A 17461-nucleotide genomic window follows, 5' to 3' on the forward strand; every position below is an offset into this window, starting at 1 on the left:
AAAATCGTAGGTATATTGGGAATTCCCTGGCAGCCCAGTGGTTAGGACTCTGCACTTTCATTGCCGAGGGTCCAGGTTCAATCCCTGGTTGGGGAACTAAGATCCCACAAGCCACATGGCGTGGCCAAAAAAAAAAAAAATCATAGATATATTAATAAAAACAGTTCAACACTATCTTTTTTAATGACTACATATCACATTTATGGATAGAACACATTTAATGAACTTATAAGATTACCTATAACATTTATATGGTCTTCAATTTATCATTATAAATAATTTTATGGTGAGCACTTTTGTAACTACATGATAGAGTGAGTTCTCAGGGAAGTACTAAACACTAGGTCAATGACTATGTGTACTTCTTAAACAAATTAAGAGAAACTAAATAAATGTGAGCTCAAAGACAACTTAAGTCTGGGAAAGAATTAGACACTGAAAAGAATGCAAACAATTATGTATGATATTAAAGTTATAATTTGTGATACATTTTACTCAGGTCTTCTCCATTGATGACCACTGAGAGCCAGGGGAAAACATACAAGTCAACAGAGGACAGCATGCTACTATCAGATAATATCATTAATAACTAGGCTGTTGGGCTTCCCTGGTGGCGCAGTGGTTGAGAGTCCGCCTGCCAATGCAGGGGACACGGGTTCGTGCTCTGGTCTGGGAAGATCCCACATGCCGCGGAGCGGCTGGGCCCGTGAGCTATGGCCGCTGAGCCTGCGCATCCGGAGCCTGTGTTCCACAAAGGGAGAGGCCACAACAGTGAGAGGCCTGCGTACCGCAAAAAAATAAATAAATAAAATAACTAGGCTGTTAAAATATATATCATTGATAAAGCCATTATTAAGGAAAATTACCAAACATAAAATGGTAAAACATATTTAACATAAAGACAAAATACCGGATACACTAGAACACATAGCTTTTATCTTACCACTATGATACTGGGTTTTGTCTTTTTTATAAAGGAGAGCTATCAAATTTAGAAATTCAGTCTTTTAGCAATACTTATTAAGTGCGTACTATATGCTAAGCACTGTTCTAAAAAGCTGGAGATTCCGCGGTGGACAAAACAGACCAAGTTATATAACAACAAATAAATTAAAAAGTATGTACATGGGGTGACCCAACACTGGAGCCTGCCTGGGCTCTTTGGTGGGGCTGGTGGTGGACTCTGGGAGGGCTCACGCTGGGGGGTGCTTCCCCAAACTTCTGCTGCCAGTTTCCTTGTCCTCACGGTGAGCCACGGCGACCCCCCACCTCTGCAGGAGACCCTCCAACACTAGCAGATTCCACATATAAGTGATATATGATATTTCTCTCTCCGTGCCTGAGTTGCTTCACTTAGTATGATAGTCTCCGGGTCCATCCATGTTACCGCAAATGGTATTATTTCTTTCTTTTTAATGGCTGAATAATATTCCATTGGTATGTACCACATCTTCTTTGTCCATTTGTCTGTCAGTGGACATTAGGGTTACTTCCATGTCTTGGCTATTGTGAACGGTGCTGCAGTGAACACTGGGGTGCATGTATCCTTTTGAACCATGTTTTTCTCTGGGTGTGTGCCCAGGAGTAGGATTGCTGGATTGTATGGTAGCTCTAGTTTTGGTTTTTGGGGGAACCTCCATACTGTTCTCCATAGTGGCTGTACCAATTTACATTCCCACCAACAGCATAGGAGGGTTCCCTTTTCTCCACACCTTCTCCAGCGTTTGTTGTTTGCAGACTTTTTGATGATGGCCGTTCTGACCGGTGTGGGGTGATAACTCATTGTGGTTTTGATTTGCATTTCTCTAATGATTAGTGATATTGAGCATCTTTTCATGTTAAAGGCAATATATTTTTAACTATATTCACTAGATCCAATCAGCCCTTGATTTATTTCTATTGTATTAAAATGCTACTTTACACTTGAAACTAACATAATATTGTAAATCAACCACACTTCAATAAATAAATAAATTAAGTAAATGCTACTTAAAAAAAGTATGTACAGAATATAATTGTCAGAGTGAAAATGTTATGCATAAAGTAAAACAGGGACGTGTGATAGAGAGTAGTGGGACATTCTATTTTAGTTGGTTGGTCAGGGGAGGCATTTCTGAAGGAGACATATTTGAGCAGAGGTATGAATGAAACGTGGAGGAAGACTATTCAGGCAGAGACCAGTAAGTACAAAGGCCTTGAGACAGGAACATTCACAGCATATCTGAGGAAATGCAAAGAAAGCAGTGAGGGGAAAGCATAGAAATGAAGTCAGAGAGGAGAGAAGGGGCCATATTAGAGACAACGAACAATAAAAAAATGTTAGGGGGCTTCCCTGGTGGCGCAGTGGTTGAGAGTCCGCCTGCCGATGCAGGGGACACGGGTTCGTGCCCTGGTCCGGAAGGATCCCACATGCGGCGGAGCGGCTGGGCCCGTGAGCCATGGCCGCTGAGCCTGCGCGTCCAGAGCCTGTGCTCTGCAACGGGAGAGGCCACAACAGTGAGAGGCCCGCATACCGCAAAAAAAAAAAAAAAAAAAAAAAAAAAGTTAGGATAGGTAGTTAGGGGGCTGAGGGCTGGTACTAAACTGGTAATTCCAAAGGAAGCAGTAATAGTACTAATTATAATAATAGTAGCTCCCACTTTCTGAATACTTAGTATGAACCAGGCAATAATCTCATGTCACTCTCAAATCTATCTGAGGTAGATATCCCCTTTCACAGATGAGGAACTGAAACTCATGACAGTAGAGATGAGACATACCTCTCACTTGACTTAAAAATTCAAAAAAATTCAAAGTAGTCATTTCTGGAGAACCTGGCTGATATGCTTACAAAAGGTAATAGGAAGTTTAGGGCTAATCCTCCTCAGCTTCTCTATTAGCCCTCAGCTGCAGCCTTTACCCTGAGAACCAAAAAAGAAGTATCCTTGCCTTTCACTCTCATTTTCTTATTTCAGTGACAGCTACAATCTTTAAAATGTTCATATTCCTAGTTTTCTGCCTTACAGGGCTTCACAATCCAGTGCCTGTGACGACGGAAAAGGAATATGGCACTAGTAAACAGTGGTGATCAAATCTGGCAACACTTCAGTTTTACAGATAACACCCCGGACATACTGAATATCAGGATGGTACCTAGGTATCTGTATTTATTAAAAGCTCCAAAGGTGGTTCTGTTGCACAGCTAAGAGAATAAAAGAATAAAAAGCATGGGCTTTAGAGTTAGACCAGGGCTCAAATCATGGCTCTGTAATTTATTAACTGTAAGACTTTAGTGCCTAATTTCTTGAAGCCTCAGTCTTCATCTGAAAAACAGGGATAATGCCATCTGCCCTGCATGATCAATGTGGGGAATAAGTGAGAATATTTGCTAAAAGATTGTGATAGATGCCTAGAAAATAGTAGGTGTTCAACATATACTAAGTATTTAGAGTTGTCAAAGTTAAGCATTTATCACTAAAATGAAAAAGAATCCAAGATTCAGGTTAAGGAAACAAAAACATTTAAATGTGAAACTACCAGCCCTAACCAATTTATTGAGCCTCCTGATTACACAGTTTGCTCACACTTAGGAATCCTGATGAATGTCTAGTTATAGTAATGTTTTTGGAAGTTCACGAAACTCTGATCAGTAATTACCCATTAAAATAGTAATCATTCAGAAGCATGAACAAAACAATGATGTAACATTCTTATGTTATTTTGTTCTGCGTACATAAACAGATGTAACATGCTTGTAACTGCTCAAATATTGACCAGTGGAGCCATCTCAGCCCTCTAAGAAATACAGATACATGTCTATAGAGACTATTAAAATGATGTTCTAATATGGCTCCTAAGACCTGGTCTGTGAACTGAAATTCCTTCATACTTAAAAATCCATTTATATAATTTAAAAAGAATAACATGGACTTCCAATGCTAGCCATGACATAATAAATAGTACTGGACTTGCCCTCTCTCACATCCTAAACAATTTTTAATATGGACAAAATAGATAAAGCATTGGACAACCAGAGTACAAGACCAATTCTTGAAAGAAGCGATATACATGAGATGAACAGTCTTAGTGAGCAGAGGAAGCAGATTGAGCTGCTGAGGTGGCTGGAACTTGTAGGACAGAATACTATAGAAAAAGGAGCTGTGTGAAATGGGGGACAGAAATCTGCATGAATAGTCCCCTTGGGTCTCTGGCCAAGACCTGGGCTGTGTATACATATGGTGAGACTCTATGGGGCCTAACACATAGCACCTGCTAAAGGGCTGAGAACTGAACGAAAAAAACAGAGGTCATGTAGTACTTGGAGACAACTGGATCTCTAGCCCACAGTACAGAATCTTCACTGAGCATCTTGGGCATTCAAATGAAATGCTAGAAGTCTACTTTAAAAGAAGGGATCACACCTTAGAGTTAAGGGCCATGTCCTCAGACTAAGAACAAAATCAACACTGACTTGCCCAAACAAAGCATAAAACCAAGCCTAACAGAATCAAGAAGATCCACCAGTAATTTAACTGTCTGCAAGAAAAAAACTCAGCACCCTTTAAAAGAAGACAACAAAATCCATTCATACAGTACACGATAAAGTTACTAAGCATATAAAGAAATAGGCAGGGCCTCCCTGGTGGCGCAGTGGTTGAGAGTCCGCCTGCCGATGCAGGGGATACGGGTTCGTGCCCCGGTCTGGGAGGATCCCATATGCCGCGGAGCGGCTGGGCCCGTGAGCCATGGCCTCTGGGCCTGCGCGTCCGGAGCCTGTGCTCCGCAACGGGAGAGGCCACAACAGTGAGAGGCCCGCGTACCGCAAAAAGAAAAAAAAAAAAAAAAAAAAAAAGAAATAGGCAATACCACCCATAATTAAGAAAAAAAGCAATCAACAGAAACAGACTCAAAAATGATCCATTTGTATAAACTAGCAAACAAGGACTGGTAAACAACTGTTTTACACACACACACACACAAAGATTTAAAGGGAAAGATAGGGATATCCAACAGAGAAGTGGAAACTAAAACAAGAACCAAATGGAAATTCTAGAGCTGAAAATACATCTGAAATGAAAACTACACTAGATGGGTTCTGAATAGCAGTCTAAACACTGCAGAAAAAGGCGTCAATGAACTTGAAGACAAATCAAAGACATTAAAAAAATTGAAAGAGAAAAACTATTGTAAAAAAATGAACAAAAATTCAGTGACATGTGGGACAATATCAAGCAGTCTGCAATGCATGTATTTTGAGGCTTAGGGAAAAAATAGGGCAGAAAAATTACTAAATAATATTCGAATTTGAATATTCACCAAATTTGGTGAAAAAATCACCCCCCAGATTAAATAACCTCAGGGAATTCCAAGCAGGATAAGTACAAAGAAAAACAAGACCAAGGCACACTTTAGTCAAACTGATAAAAATGAAAGCTAAAGAGAAAATTTTTAAAGCAGTTAGAGAAAACGAATACACACTAATACAAAAGCACAACAGAAAGAATAACGGTTGACTTAGAATCATTGTTGGCTAGAAGGCAGTGGAATTGCGTCTTTAAAGTGCTGAAAGAAAAAAAAACAACAAGCATATTTCTAGATCCAGTAAAAATATCCCTCAAAATGAGTACGAAATAAAAATGTTTTCAGATAAACAAGAGTTGGAAAAATTTGTTGCTAGAAGACCTGCATTTCAAGAAATGCTAAAGGAAGTTCTTCAAGCTGAAGGGAAAATGATAATCAAGATAGAAATTAGAATCCATGGGAAGGAATAATGAGCACTGTTTAAGCGGTAAGTATGTGGTAAATATAAGAGACCATAATATTTTCTTCTCCCATTTTCTTAAAAGGTTTTTTAAAAATTTTATTTATTTATAATTTTGGCTCCCTTAGGTCTTTGTTGCTGCGTGTGGGCTTTTCTCTAGTTGTGGCAAGTGGGGGCTACTCTTCGTTGCAGTGCCCATGTTTCTCATTGCGGTGGCTTCTCCTGTGGCAGAGCACGGGCTCTAGGCATGCGGGCTTCAGTAGTTGTGGCTCGCGGGCTCTAGAGCATAGGCTCAGTAGTTGTGGCGCACGGGCTTAGTTGCTCCGCGGCACGTGGGATCTTCCCGGACCAGGGCTTGAACCCATGTTCCCTGCATTGGCAGGCAGATTCTTAATCACTGCACCACCAGGGAAGCCCTTAAAAGGTTTTTTAAACCAAAGTAATAATGAAAACACTGGGATTTTTTTTTTTTTAGCAGTATGCAGGCCTCTCACTGCTGTGGCCTCTCCCGCTGCGGAGCACAGGCTCCGGACGCGCAGGCCCAGCGGCCATGGCCCACGGGCCCAGCCGCCCCGCGGCATGCGGGATCCTCCCGGACTGGGGCACGAACCCGCGTCCCCTGCATTGGCAGGCGGACGCCAAACCACTGCGCCACCAGGGAAGCCCTGGGATTTTTAACATATAGAAATATCATATATGATAACGACTGCACAAAGAATGAGGCAAAGTAAATGGAATTATATCTCTGTAAGGTTCTAACATTTTACATGAAGTAGTACAATACTATTTCTAAGTATACCATGATACGTATAGGATGCATATAGTAATCCCTAGAATAACCACTAAAACACAATACTTTAGAAGTATAGTTTTTAAAAAGTGAGAGAAACAGGTACCAATTAAACCCTCAAACTCACTGAGTCCTATTCTATCCTATTCTCCCTGGATGATACTTGCTGGTTCAAGGCTATTTTGATTCCTTTTTTCTTAATTGTGGCCAATGTAAATTGTGGCCCTATAAAATATGACAGTGAAAGAAATGTCTTTCAATTATAAACCAAATGTATCATTAGAAGTTTATGTAATTATGTACCTTTAGTAGCAGTTTCCAGGAATATGTACAATTTGATATTGTGCTAGTATTTCTCCCCTACAACAACAATAAAAAATGCCCAATTTTACCTGATTTGTTTCTTCTATAACAGGGATGTTTGAAAACTTTTTCTTAAAGGGCTAGATAGTGAATATTTTAAGCTTGTAGTCCATACTCAACTCTGCTGTTCTAGCACAAAAACAGTCATTGACAATACACAACAAATGAGCATGATAATGTTTCAGTAAAACTATTTATAAAAACAGGCAACCAAGCTGTAGTTTGCCAATTTCTGTTTTACAAGATGCCTAAAAGTCTATTTACAATGATTTAATTTGTTAAAATATTTTAATGTATTTTTATAAATTTAGATAATTTTTCCTCTAAAAGCTCTAAACTTTAGAGAAAGAATCTTTGCCCCCCAAATAAAGATTAACTACACTGCTTCTTTAAAACATAATCTTTTCTCTCCTCTCAAATATCACTGTAATTATGTCTCTTTAATTTTTTAAAAGATATTTATTTTTGAATAGGTATTTAATAAAATTACCTTATAAAATTTTGAAACCAACATTCAAAAGGTTATATAATGAAAAGTCCCCTTTTCATCTCTATCCTTAGTCTTCTTCCCCAGAAACAAACCCTATTACCAGTTTCAATTAGAGCAGCACTATCCAATAGGACTTTCTGCAATGATGGAAACATTCTATATCTGTGCTGTCCAATACAATAACCAGTAGCCACGGTGACTATTAAGCCCTTGAAGTGTGGCTAGTTTGACCAAGGAACTGAAATTTTAGTTTTATTTAAGTTTAATGAATTTAAATAGCTACATGTGGGGCCTCCCTGGTGGCGCAGTGGTTGAGAGTCCGCCTGCCGATGCAGGGGATATGGGTTCGTGCCCCGGTCTGGGAGGATCCCATATGCTGCGGAGCAGCTGGGTCCGTGAGCCATGGCCGCTGGGCCTGCGCGTCCAGAGCCTGTGCTCCGCAACGGGAGAGGCCACGACAGTGAGAGGCCCGCGTACCGCAAAAAAAAAAAAAAAAGCTACATGTGACCAGCAGCTAATGTACTGATATTAGGCAGTGCAGATCTAGAGAATCCTCTGAGAGCAGTGGTTTTCTAGGTTGGCTACATAATACAATCACTTAAGAAGCATTTAAACATTCAGAGCCCTAGCAGCAACTCAGATCACATATATAAAAATCTCTGGAGTGGGACTCAGGCATCGTTTTTTTTTTCTTCTTCTTCTTTTTTTAACTCCCCAGTGATTCCAATATATGGCCAAGGTAGAAATCTTCTGTCCTCGAAAATTATCTTATAAATAGAGTAGCTCTACCTAGAAAGAAAACCAAACTTTTAGAAAACCAAAATGTTTTTCTTTATAAATTATTAATTATAAAAGAACTTCTGGGGCTTCCCTGGTGGCGCAGTGGTTGAGAGTCCGCCTGCCAATGCAGGGGACACGGGTTTGTGCTCCGGTCCAGGAAGATCCCACATGCCGCAGAGCGGCTGAGCCCGTGAGCCATGGCCGCTGAGCCTGTGCGTCCGGAGCCTGTGCTCCGCAACGGAAGAGGCCACCACAGTAAGAGGCCCGAGTACCGCAAAAAAAAAAAAAGAACTTCTGACTGCTTAGGTACATAAAAATCTTTATATCTTTATGAGTTTTCCCCAAAGTAAATCATTAGAGGCAATTTTTACTGAGATTGACTAGATCTTAACACTAGAAAGAAGTTTCCAAGTAAGAAATAGGATTTTCCTCTCTGTTGATATGCATGATATGGAAAAGGTATTTGCATTACATACTATTAAGGAACTCTTAAAAATCAATAAGGAAAATACCAACAATCCAATAGAAAAATGGGCAAAAATGATTACCAGGCAAATCACAGAAGAAGGCAACAAAAATGGCCAATAAACATATGAAGAGATGTTTAATGTCACTCATACCAAGGCAAATTTAAGGTACCATTTCAGATTGGCAAAAAGTTTAAGGTATAGCAAACTCAAATATTAGTTGAGGATGTGGATAAACAAAAACTGTCATATATTACCAGCAAAAGTGTAAACTGATATAAGTATAGTAAAGCTGAAGATACTCTATAATGCAAGAATTCTACTTTTAAGTTCATATCCTTGTGCACAGCTTTGCAACCACTGCACTGGGAATTGTTTACAGACTACCAGTGTGTTGAGCTATTGATCTCCTCCACCCTCAGTGACTGCGTAGGACTTGTGACAGCTAGATCTCTAGGCCTGTCCTCTAGTCAGCAACAAGCTCACCTTTTAATCTCAATGTACTAATCAAATACTAGAAGTATCCAGAGACTCTCAGGTGCACAAGAAGATATATATGAGAATGTCCACTGTAGTATTTTCTTGAAATAACAACAACAACAAAAAACACCTGGAAGTGGCCTAATTGTTTATTATATATGAATAGATAAATTATGGTATATTTATACAGTGAAATAATTATAACTGTTAAAAAGCCACAGGTATAACGCAGGTGAGTCTCAAAAGCATAATACTGAGGGGAAAAAAAGTTGCAGAATCATATAAACAATAAGACATCATTTATTTAAAGTTTAAGAAAGCAAACAAAACAATACTTTATAGTTTTACAGATGTTTACAAGTGCAGTAAAAGTCGAAAAACATGTATGGAAATTGATACACACCAATCTCAGCACAGTAGTTACCTCTGAGGAAGAAGAGACAGGATTGAGATCTGGAGGGTACACAGGGAGGCTTCAGTTCATCAGTAATGTTTTATTTCTTTAACAATAACATCAATAACAGAAATATCTGAAACTAATGTGGCAAAATGTTACATTATTTTTGTGTGTTTTTTAAAGGGCAGTGGATACTTGACTATTCATTATGTTATTTTCTATCTTTTTCTGTATGTTTGGAATGTTTCTAAATCTAAAAAAGTTTAAAAACTAGTGATATAAATATGTAACTGCCTAACATCACAGGTGCCTAAAATATCCAGGTCAAGAAGGTAATGGGTTAAACTACAAGACTCCTGTAAAATCTTGTGACTAGCTCCAAATAAACATTAAAAACAAACAAAACCCATTAAGGTTTAGCTCTATGGCTTTGGAAGCTGAGAAGCTGAAGCATCATGCTAACCACAGGCGCATGCTATATACCCCTTGACTGTTTCAGAGCTGTATTTTAAGATAGTTCAGCACTGCTCTGCTATAGTTTCTAGTACAGTCTTGGCTATCGTAAACAAAACTGTTATTAACACATAAGGGTCTGTTTTTAAATTACAAGGATGGAAAAAATAATAGAAGGATGAACTGTTCTTCCCTCTACTTCCTCTGTGGGATTATTGCCTCTGTAGTCATTAGGGACTCCACATACACACCAGAACTTGTACTGGCACTAAGAATTATGACATAGATTACTTCAGGGAGAAAAGACAATACTCAGTAAAAGGAGTGACAAGGAGATAAAAATATGTTTCTAATAATATAAAATACTCATGGTAATAACCACAGCAGCTAAGATTTATATAGCACGGGCTATATGTCAGGCACACTGTTCTTGGTGCTTTACATTTAAACCTCACATCCACCCTATGAGGTTGAAACTGTTATCCTATTTCACTGATAAGGATAAGGGCAAATAAATGATCACATGCCTGTTAAAAGATAGAGCCAAGGGTCTGAATCCAGCAGTTTGACTCTAGAGACCATTGCCCCACTGCTAAAGATATTCTGGTAATTTGACCATACACATTTACTGGGACCTTGCCATGTGCAAGGCATGACCATACTGAGAGCTCAAGGTACGAAGGTACAACATGGCTTTCCTTTGTGTTTGCATCTAACTAGACTCTATAGCTCAAAGTTTCTTTTCACCAGTGACTATATCAAAATAATTTTTATACTCAAAACATTTCTCTAAATAATTAAGGATAACTGTTATGAACGATGATTCTCAAAGCAAAGCACCAACAGTTCAAAGAGGTTCAAAAATTAATCCAGAAGACTTCTGGTTTCCGGTTCCGCATATAAGGAGCTCAGAAGTTGCCACTCTATCCTAACAGCAAGAAAAAAGCTAAACAGACTGAAAAATCAACAACTGTTCTTGGGTCCATAAGAAAGAGTAGGACACAGGGCAAACTACTACAACCATGATTAGAGAGACAGGCAAATATGGGAGTCTTGGTTTACAGGAGAGACTAAAGAACAGAAACTGCCATAGAAGGCAGTGCCAGGGTACCAAAACCTGAACTGTAACTAATTAATTGCCAGAGGCTCAGTATGGGCAACTCATAGTTAAAACTCTAGGGGGGGCTTCCCTGGTGGCGCAGTGGTTGAGAGTCGCCTGCCAATGCGGGGGACGCGGGTTCGTGCCCCGGTTCAGGAAGATCCCACATGCCGCAGAGCGGCTGGGCCCGTGAGCCATGGCCGCTGAGCCTGCGCGTCTGGAGCCTGTGCTCCGCAACGGGAGAAGCCACTGCGGTGAGAGGCCCACGTACCCCCCAAAAAATAAATAAATAAAATAAATAAAGTGTCGGGTGATTAACTGAAAAGAAACGCCATGTCCTAAAAACCTATATAAGGGTATTACTATGCCATATTAAAGCACATCAACAACACAGCAATCTAGGAACATTTAGCCTGAAAGAAATAAACCACACATACTTTTAGTAAACATAAGTAACTAACATAGCATAACTGTCATGAGAAATAACTCTGAGTCATCAAGAAAAAGTTTAAATATGTTTGACTTTTTTTTTTTATGCTTGACTCTTAAGGCAAAAACAAGTACTTTATACATTTTGGCAAAATTTTTCATAAAAATATATCCAACACAATTATATCTTGGCAACTAATGGGGAGTTAGTTAACTGGAAATATCAATCATCCAGATATCTGTGACTTTTCTCAGGTGTTACTCAGAAAAACAATAGTCACATTATGGGCTTCCCTGGTGGTGCAGTGGTTAAGAATCCACCTGCCAGTGCAGGGGACACAGGTTCGAGCCCTGGTCTGGGAAGATCCCACACGCCGTGGAGCAACTAAGCCCGTGCACCACAACTACTGAGCCTGCGCTCTAGAGCCCACGAGCCACAACTACTGAGTCCACGTGCCACAACTACTAAAGCCTGCGTGCCTAGAGTCTGTGCTCTACAATAAGAGAAACCACTGCAATAAGTCCATGCACTGCAATGAAGAGTAGCCCCAACTCGCCACAACTAGAGAAAGCCCATGCGCGGCAACGAAGACCCAACGCAGCCAAAAATAAATAAATAAATTTATTTTTTAAAAAAACCCAATAGAGTCACATGAAAAATAACATGATCACTTCAGTTAAATATTCTAATAACTTTTACTTACCAATGGGAAGATCCTCAGCTTTTGCAAGGTCATTCTCTTCTATTCCAGGCATTCCTGCATCACCACCTCGTTTGATTTGTTCTGCCCAAGTAACAGTAACAAAAAATATAATTTTATATTTTTCATTACATAAATTGAAAATATTCTGAAGGAATATAATAATCAGTTTGTAGAGCAATAGGCTATATCAAATGAATATCTTTATATCTTGCTTTGGACATAGTTGTAACTCTATAAACTTACTGTTTTTTCTTCTCTATTAAAGGATCCAAATTTGAAACAGACACCTAATCATAATGGAAGTAAAATCAAACAATATTCTTTATGATTCAATAATCCACTTCAAAATGAGAAAAGTCAATATCTTATTAACACAAAATAATAGTAATACCTTTCCCATGTGGAATATGATTGCTTGAGGGTTCTTCATGCTTGCCTGCAGCATTCTCAGCAACTTTTGGAATGTTTTTAGGTACTGCATGATGGTTTATATCCAATTCATTTCCATCTTTTGATTCAAACTTGTGGGCCTCTTGCTGTTAGATTAGGTAACAGTAAGCATTTTTCAGTTCAAAATGTGAAACTACTGACACAACTATTAACTTAATATTCTGAAACAGTTCATTTTTTTGAAATACGTACCATGGGTCTAAATTCTAAACACTTAGAGATGTGGGATATATTATTTTCTGTTCAGTTTTTATACCTGATATGAATTCGGAGAATAATATTTTTTAAAAGTCTCTATCATAAATGGCCTAAAATTTTAGGCAGAGATAATTCTCTTTGGCTATGCTGATAATTCTCTTTGGTGATTCTGTGAGAAGACAGTCTTGCTGCGCACTGTAGGTTGCTGTGGAGGCCTACAGTTTGGCACAGTCTTGGGTGCTGTGGGCAGAGTGGATTCTGTATAGGCATATGTTGTAATCGAGCAGGATAACAGAGAGCAGGAGGATGGCACACAGGTGCCCCCTCAAGTGTGACAGATGGCTACTGACATTGTCAGGCTTTTCCCCAAGTAGAAACAGCAAGGGTGGAAAACAGGCAAACTTCTTCCCAGGTGCACTGGCCACTCAAGCATAGGAAGGAATGGCAGAACAATGCACAAGTCAGTGCTCCCTGTAACCTGCTTCAACTAACCATAACTCCTCCTTGGAAACTTGAATCTTCAGGTTTATGATTAGGTCTGACTCAATTCTGTGGGGGGCCAGTTTTCTCTTTTATATTGGTTGAGTTGCCTCAGTGGAAAACTGGGAGAGGCAAGGAGTCAAGTACACATGCTTGGGTTGCCATATTAATATTTAATGCATAATAATATTAACATTAAATGTTCTGTCAACTCTAAAGCATTATGCAATGCAATCATTGGTAACATTATATAAAACAATAGTACTAAAAAATCTACAGAAAATCTAGAAAAATAGGAGGCAGATTGTAAGAATTTGTCACAATAAAGAAGAAAGGGTGCTTTGACAATCAGGTGTAGGTATTCCAGTGTACCTGGCAGATAAAATCAACAACAAACATTTGCACTGTGTTTCATAGTTTACAAATTGTTTTCAAGTCTATCCTTTAGTGGAGACAAATGAACAGTTTTGGGAAAAACAAAATAAAACTGAGGCCTAAATAAGTTTAAGCAGCTTGTTCAAGATTACAAAGCTAGAGAAGTGTGGAAAAGGGATTCAAACCACAGTCTTTCTCATTCCCACAGTTTTGGGGAACTTGGTAAGTGATAGCCAATTCTGAGAGCTTAATTGTTGATGAGTGAAACGATAAACTGAACTTTCTGAACATGTCAATATGAAAGCCAAAGGTGAGAAAATCGATGAGGTACAACCTGAGCAGCCATCCTGCATCTCTGTGCATTTTTGCTATAATGTTACATCATAAGGCTACTTCCATAATATTCCACTGCTTTTTGATGTGGATAAAACAAACAATAATAAACAAAACTTAAAAGTCAACAAACTACTGGTCAAAAATACTTTTCCATTTAAAACAGTTAATAAAGATGTCGTGGGCTTCCCTGGTGGCGCAGTGGTTGAGAGTCCGCCTGCCAATGCAGGGGACAAGGGTTCGTGCCCCGGTCCGGGAGGATCCCACATGCCGCGGAGCGGCTGGGCCCGTGAGCCACAACTACCGAGCCTGTGCGTCTGGAGCCTTGCTCTGCAACAAGAGAGGCCGCGATAGTGAGAGGCCCGCACACCGCGATGAAGAGTGGCCCCCGCCCGCCACAACTAGAGAAAGCCCTCGCACAGAAACGAAGACCCAACACAAGCAAAAATAAATAAATAAATAAATTAAAAAAAAAAAAAAAAAAAAAAAAAAAAAAAAAGATGTCGTCCCTTTGATGCATTATTAACGGCGATACCTTTACGTGAATGGACAATATTAAATACTATTAACAAAATAAGATGGCTTTCTAAATGCAGTACTGTTGATTTGGTAAGGGGGCCACCTAATTGTTTTTTTGTTTTTAATAAATTTGTTTTTTTATTTTTGGCTGTGTTGGGTCTTTGTTGCTGCGTGAGGGCTTTTCTCTAGTTGCGGAGAGTGGGGGCTACTCTTCATTGCAGTGCGCGGGCTTCTCGTTGCGGTGGCTTCTCTTGTTGCGGAGCGTAGGCTCTAGATGCGCGGGCTTCAGTAGTTGTGGCACATGGGCTCAATAGTTGTGGCTCACTGGCTCTAGAGTGCAGGCTCAGTAGCTGTGGCACACGGGCTTAGTTGGTCCGTGGCATATGGGATCTTCCCAGACCAGGGCTTGAACCCATGTCCCCTGCACTGACAGGCGGATTCTTAACCATTGCGCCACCAGGGAAGTCCCCCTAATTGTTTTCTAAATAAACTTCTTACTCTGAAATAATTTAGATTTATAGAGAAGTAATTACCCATCTCTCAATTTCCCTTAACGTTAACATCACATTAGCACAGCACATTAGCAAAACTAAGAAACCAACATTAGTACATTATTAACTAAACTCCAGACTTTACTTAGATTTCACCACTTTTTCCATTAAGACCTTTTTCTGTTCCAGGATCCAATCCAGGATACTACACTGCATTTATTCAATTTAATTAATTAATTTATTTAATTTTTTACTACATTGCATTTAAGTACTCAAGTCTTCTTAGTCTCCTCTGGTTTATAACCATTTATCTTTGTAGCATGAAAGCAATAAACAATTGAGTGTGGCTGTGTTCTAATAAAATTGTATTTGTAGACACTAAGATTTGAATTTCTTACAACTTTCCCATGTCATAAAATATTCTTTTGATTTTTTAACCATTTTTCAATGTAATGACCGTTTTTTGCTGATGGGCAGTTAAAAACAGGCAGGAGATTGGATTTAGTTTGCTGACCCCCTCCCCAGAGTAATTTCCAAGACAGGAAGGTACTTAGTTAAAAAATAATAATAATCCCTCAATACAACTTATGCTTGTTTCATATAGCTTACAATGGATTTGTTCCTACGAAAAACAACTCAAATTTCACAGAATCAACTAGTTGTAGTAGTTGAAGAAGAGAGAATGAGGATGAGGAGTAGAATTAGGCAGCTAGTATGTCACCCTACAAAGGAGAAATTCTCTTAAGCATCTCCATTCCTCCCCACCTTGCTCCATTTAGGGCAGGATAAGTGCAAAGAAGAACTGGAGTAGATATTAGTTAATTAATAATGTAAAAATAGCCTAATATAGAAGAGCAGAAAGGGAGAACTACACTTGGCAGGAAAAAGGATAAAGCTTATATACGTGCTTCTTGGGAGAAGAGAAGAGAGCAAATTCATCCCATTATTTATATACTGGGCTTGTAATAACACAATTGCAACAGCAAGCCTCTTGTCCCCTTCCTTCCATGTTCTACTATGCTCCTCTAACCATCCAGTGTCTCAATAATACCTTCTGGCTGCCCTCAATGCCACCTAGGTAGCTCACTCAGGCCTGCCATCTTCCAGCAATCTATCCCCATGTCTCTTCAAGGAAGACTGCAGATAGGCAGCAGCCATTCCACTTTATAGATTAAAAAAAAATGATGCCCTCAGTATCATGCTGCAAAATAGTGAAAGAGCAAAGAATGAAAACCTGGTTTCCTTAGCTTCTAGTCCTTTAGACGAGATGCTGCCAAAGACCAAGAAAAATACTTTTCACTATTCAATCTCTCTTAACTCTAAATCACAAGATTTTATACAAACCACAGCTAGTCAGATTAGATTATAGTATATAAAAAAATGAATGTCCTAATGACTAGTAAACTTCAGACAAATTCCCTCCATTTCTAGCAGGACTTTCATAATATATATCAACTGGAATTGTATGAACTAAAAGAATTTGCCACCCCCCAAATATGAATCAAAATAGTGGCTAGTGTTTCATTTCTGTGTTTTAAGAAAGGAATTCAGAATAACAAAGACTGATAATTAAGGAAAATTTTTCTCAATTTTTTTCTATTTCTCAAAAGCATAAAATAGGAAATAATTGATTTTCCAGTAAAATGATCATCCACTTTACAACCTGAGAAATAAATAGCAAAAATTATTTTTAAAAGTCAGGTAAAAGATATTTAGCTCAAAATTAGTTTTAAGAGTTGAGGTTATACTTTTGTAAATGTCTAATTTACTCAGCAGTAAAGCCACTGCAAGTCACTTTTAGAATTAGGCAGGCTAAAATACTTAAAAATATAATGTTTTATAACAAAAATACAAATTTTAACTTCTAAATTTTAAGATTTATAACAAGAACATATTTTAAGTATTTTAAAAATTTACCTTTTGTTCCTGCAAAAACTGGTCTGCTAACTTTTTAATATTTTCTTCATGCTGTGCTCTTAATTCCTTGATCTGTTGTCCACACTGAAAACTAAATTACAAGTCATTCTTTTAGACTATTATTTTGGATTGATTCTCAAAGATGTCTAGAAGTTGAAAACATACATTTATAAGGATAAAGCATTCAGTTAGCAGGGGAGTGGGTAGGGAAAGACAACGAGCAGACATAAAAATAGCTCACAGTCAAAATTCTTACAATATTTGAACCTTTAATAGAGGATAAAAATATTGATAAAACTAATTAAAAAACAGAAATTAGAAAGATGAAAATTTATTTTTATAAATTGCATTTATAAAGAAACAACTGTCAAAGTCAACTTCAATCATAGAAGAGAAAAACACTTTAGAAGAGAAAACTGTAAGACCAATATATAGTAATAGATAAGAAAAGCTAGAATTTTTTTTTTGTTCATTTTTTTAAATTAGTTTCTGCTTTATAACAAAGT

The 17461-nt window shown here is 38.5% G+C and overlaps 1 protein-coding gene across 2 annotated transcripts in view; it reads right to left on the reverse strand.

Moving 5' to 3' along the window:
* GOLM2 (golgi membrane protein 2) overlaps nucleotides 1–17461 on the reverse strand; it is a 115008-nt gene that overhangs the window by 45044 nt on the left and 52503 nt on the right. For both annotated transcript variants that reach the window (XM_081227099.1, XM_081227098.1), the window contains exons 4-6: nucleotides 16956–17046; nucleotides 12584–12728; nucleotides 12193–12273 (exon numbers count right to left, since the gene is read on the reverse strand). In XM_081227099.1, coding sequence (XP_081083225.1) covers nucleotides 12193–12273; nucleotides 12584–12728; nucleotides 16956–17046 — 317 coding nt within the window. The remainder of the gene's footprint in view (nucleotides 1–12192; nucleotides 12274–12583; nucleotides 12729–16955; nucleotides 17047–17461) is intronic.

Source organism: Mesoplodon bidens, assembly GCF_964165515.1.
Source record: "Mesoplodon bidens genome assembly, chromosome: 3".
Taxonomy (NCBI): domain Eukaryota; kingdom Metazoa; phylum Chordata; class Mammalia; order Artiodactyla; family Ziphiidae; genus Mesoplodon; species Mesoplodon bidens.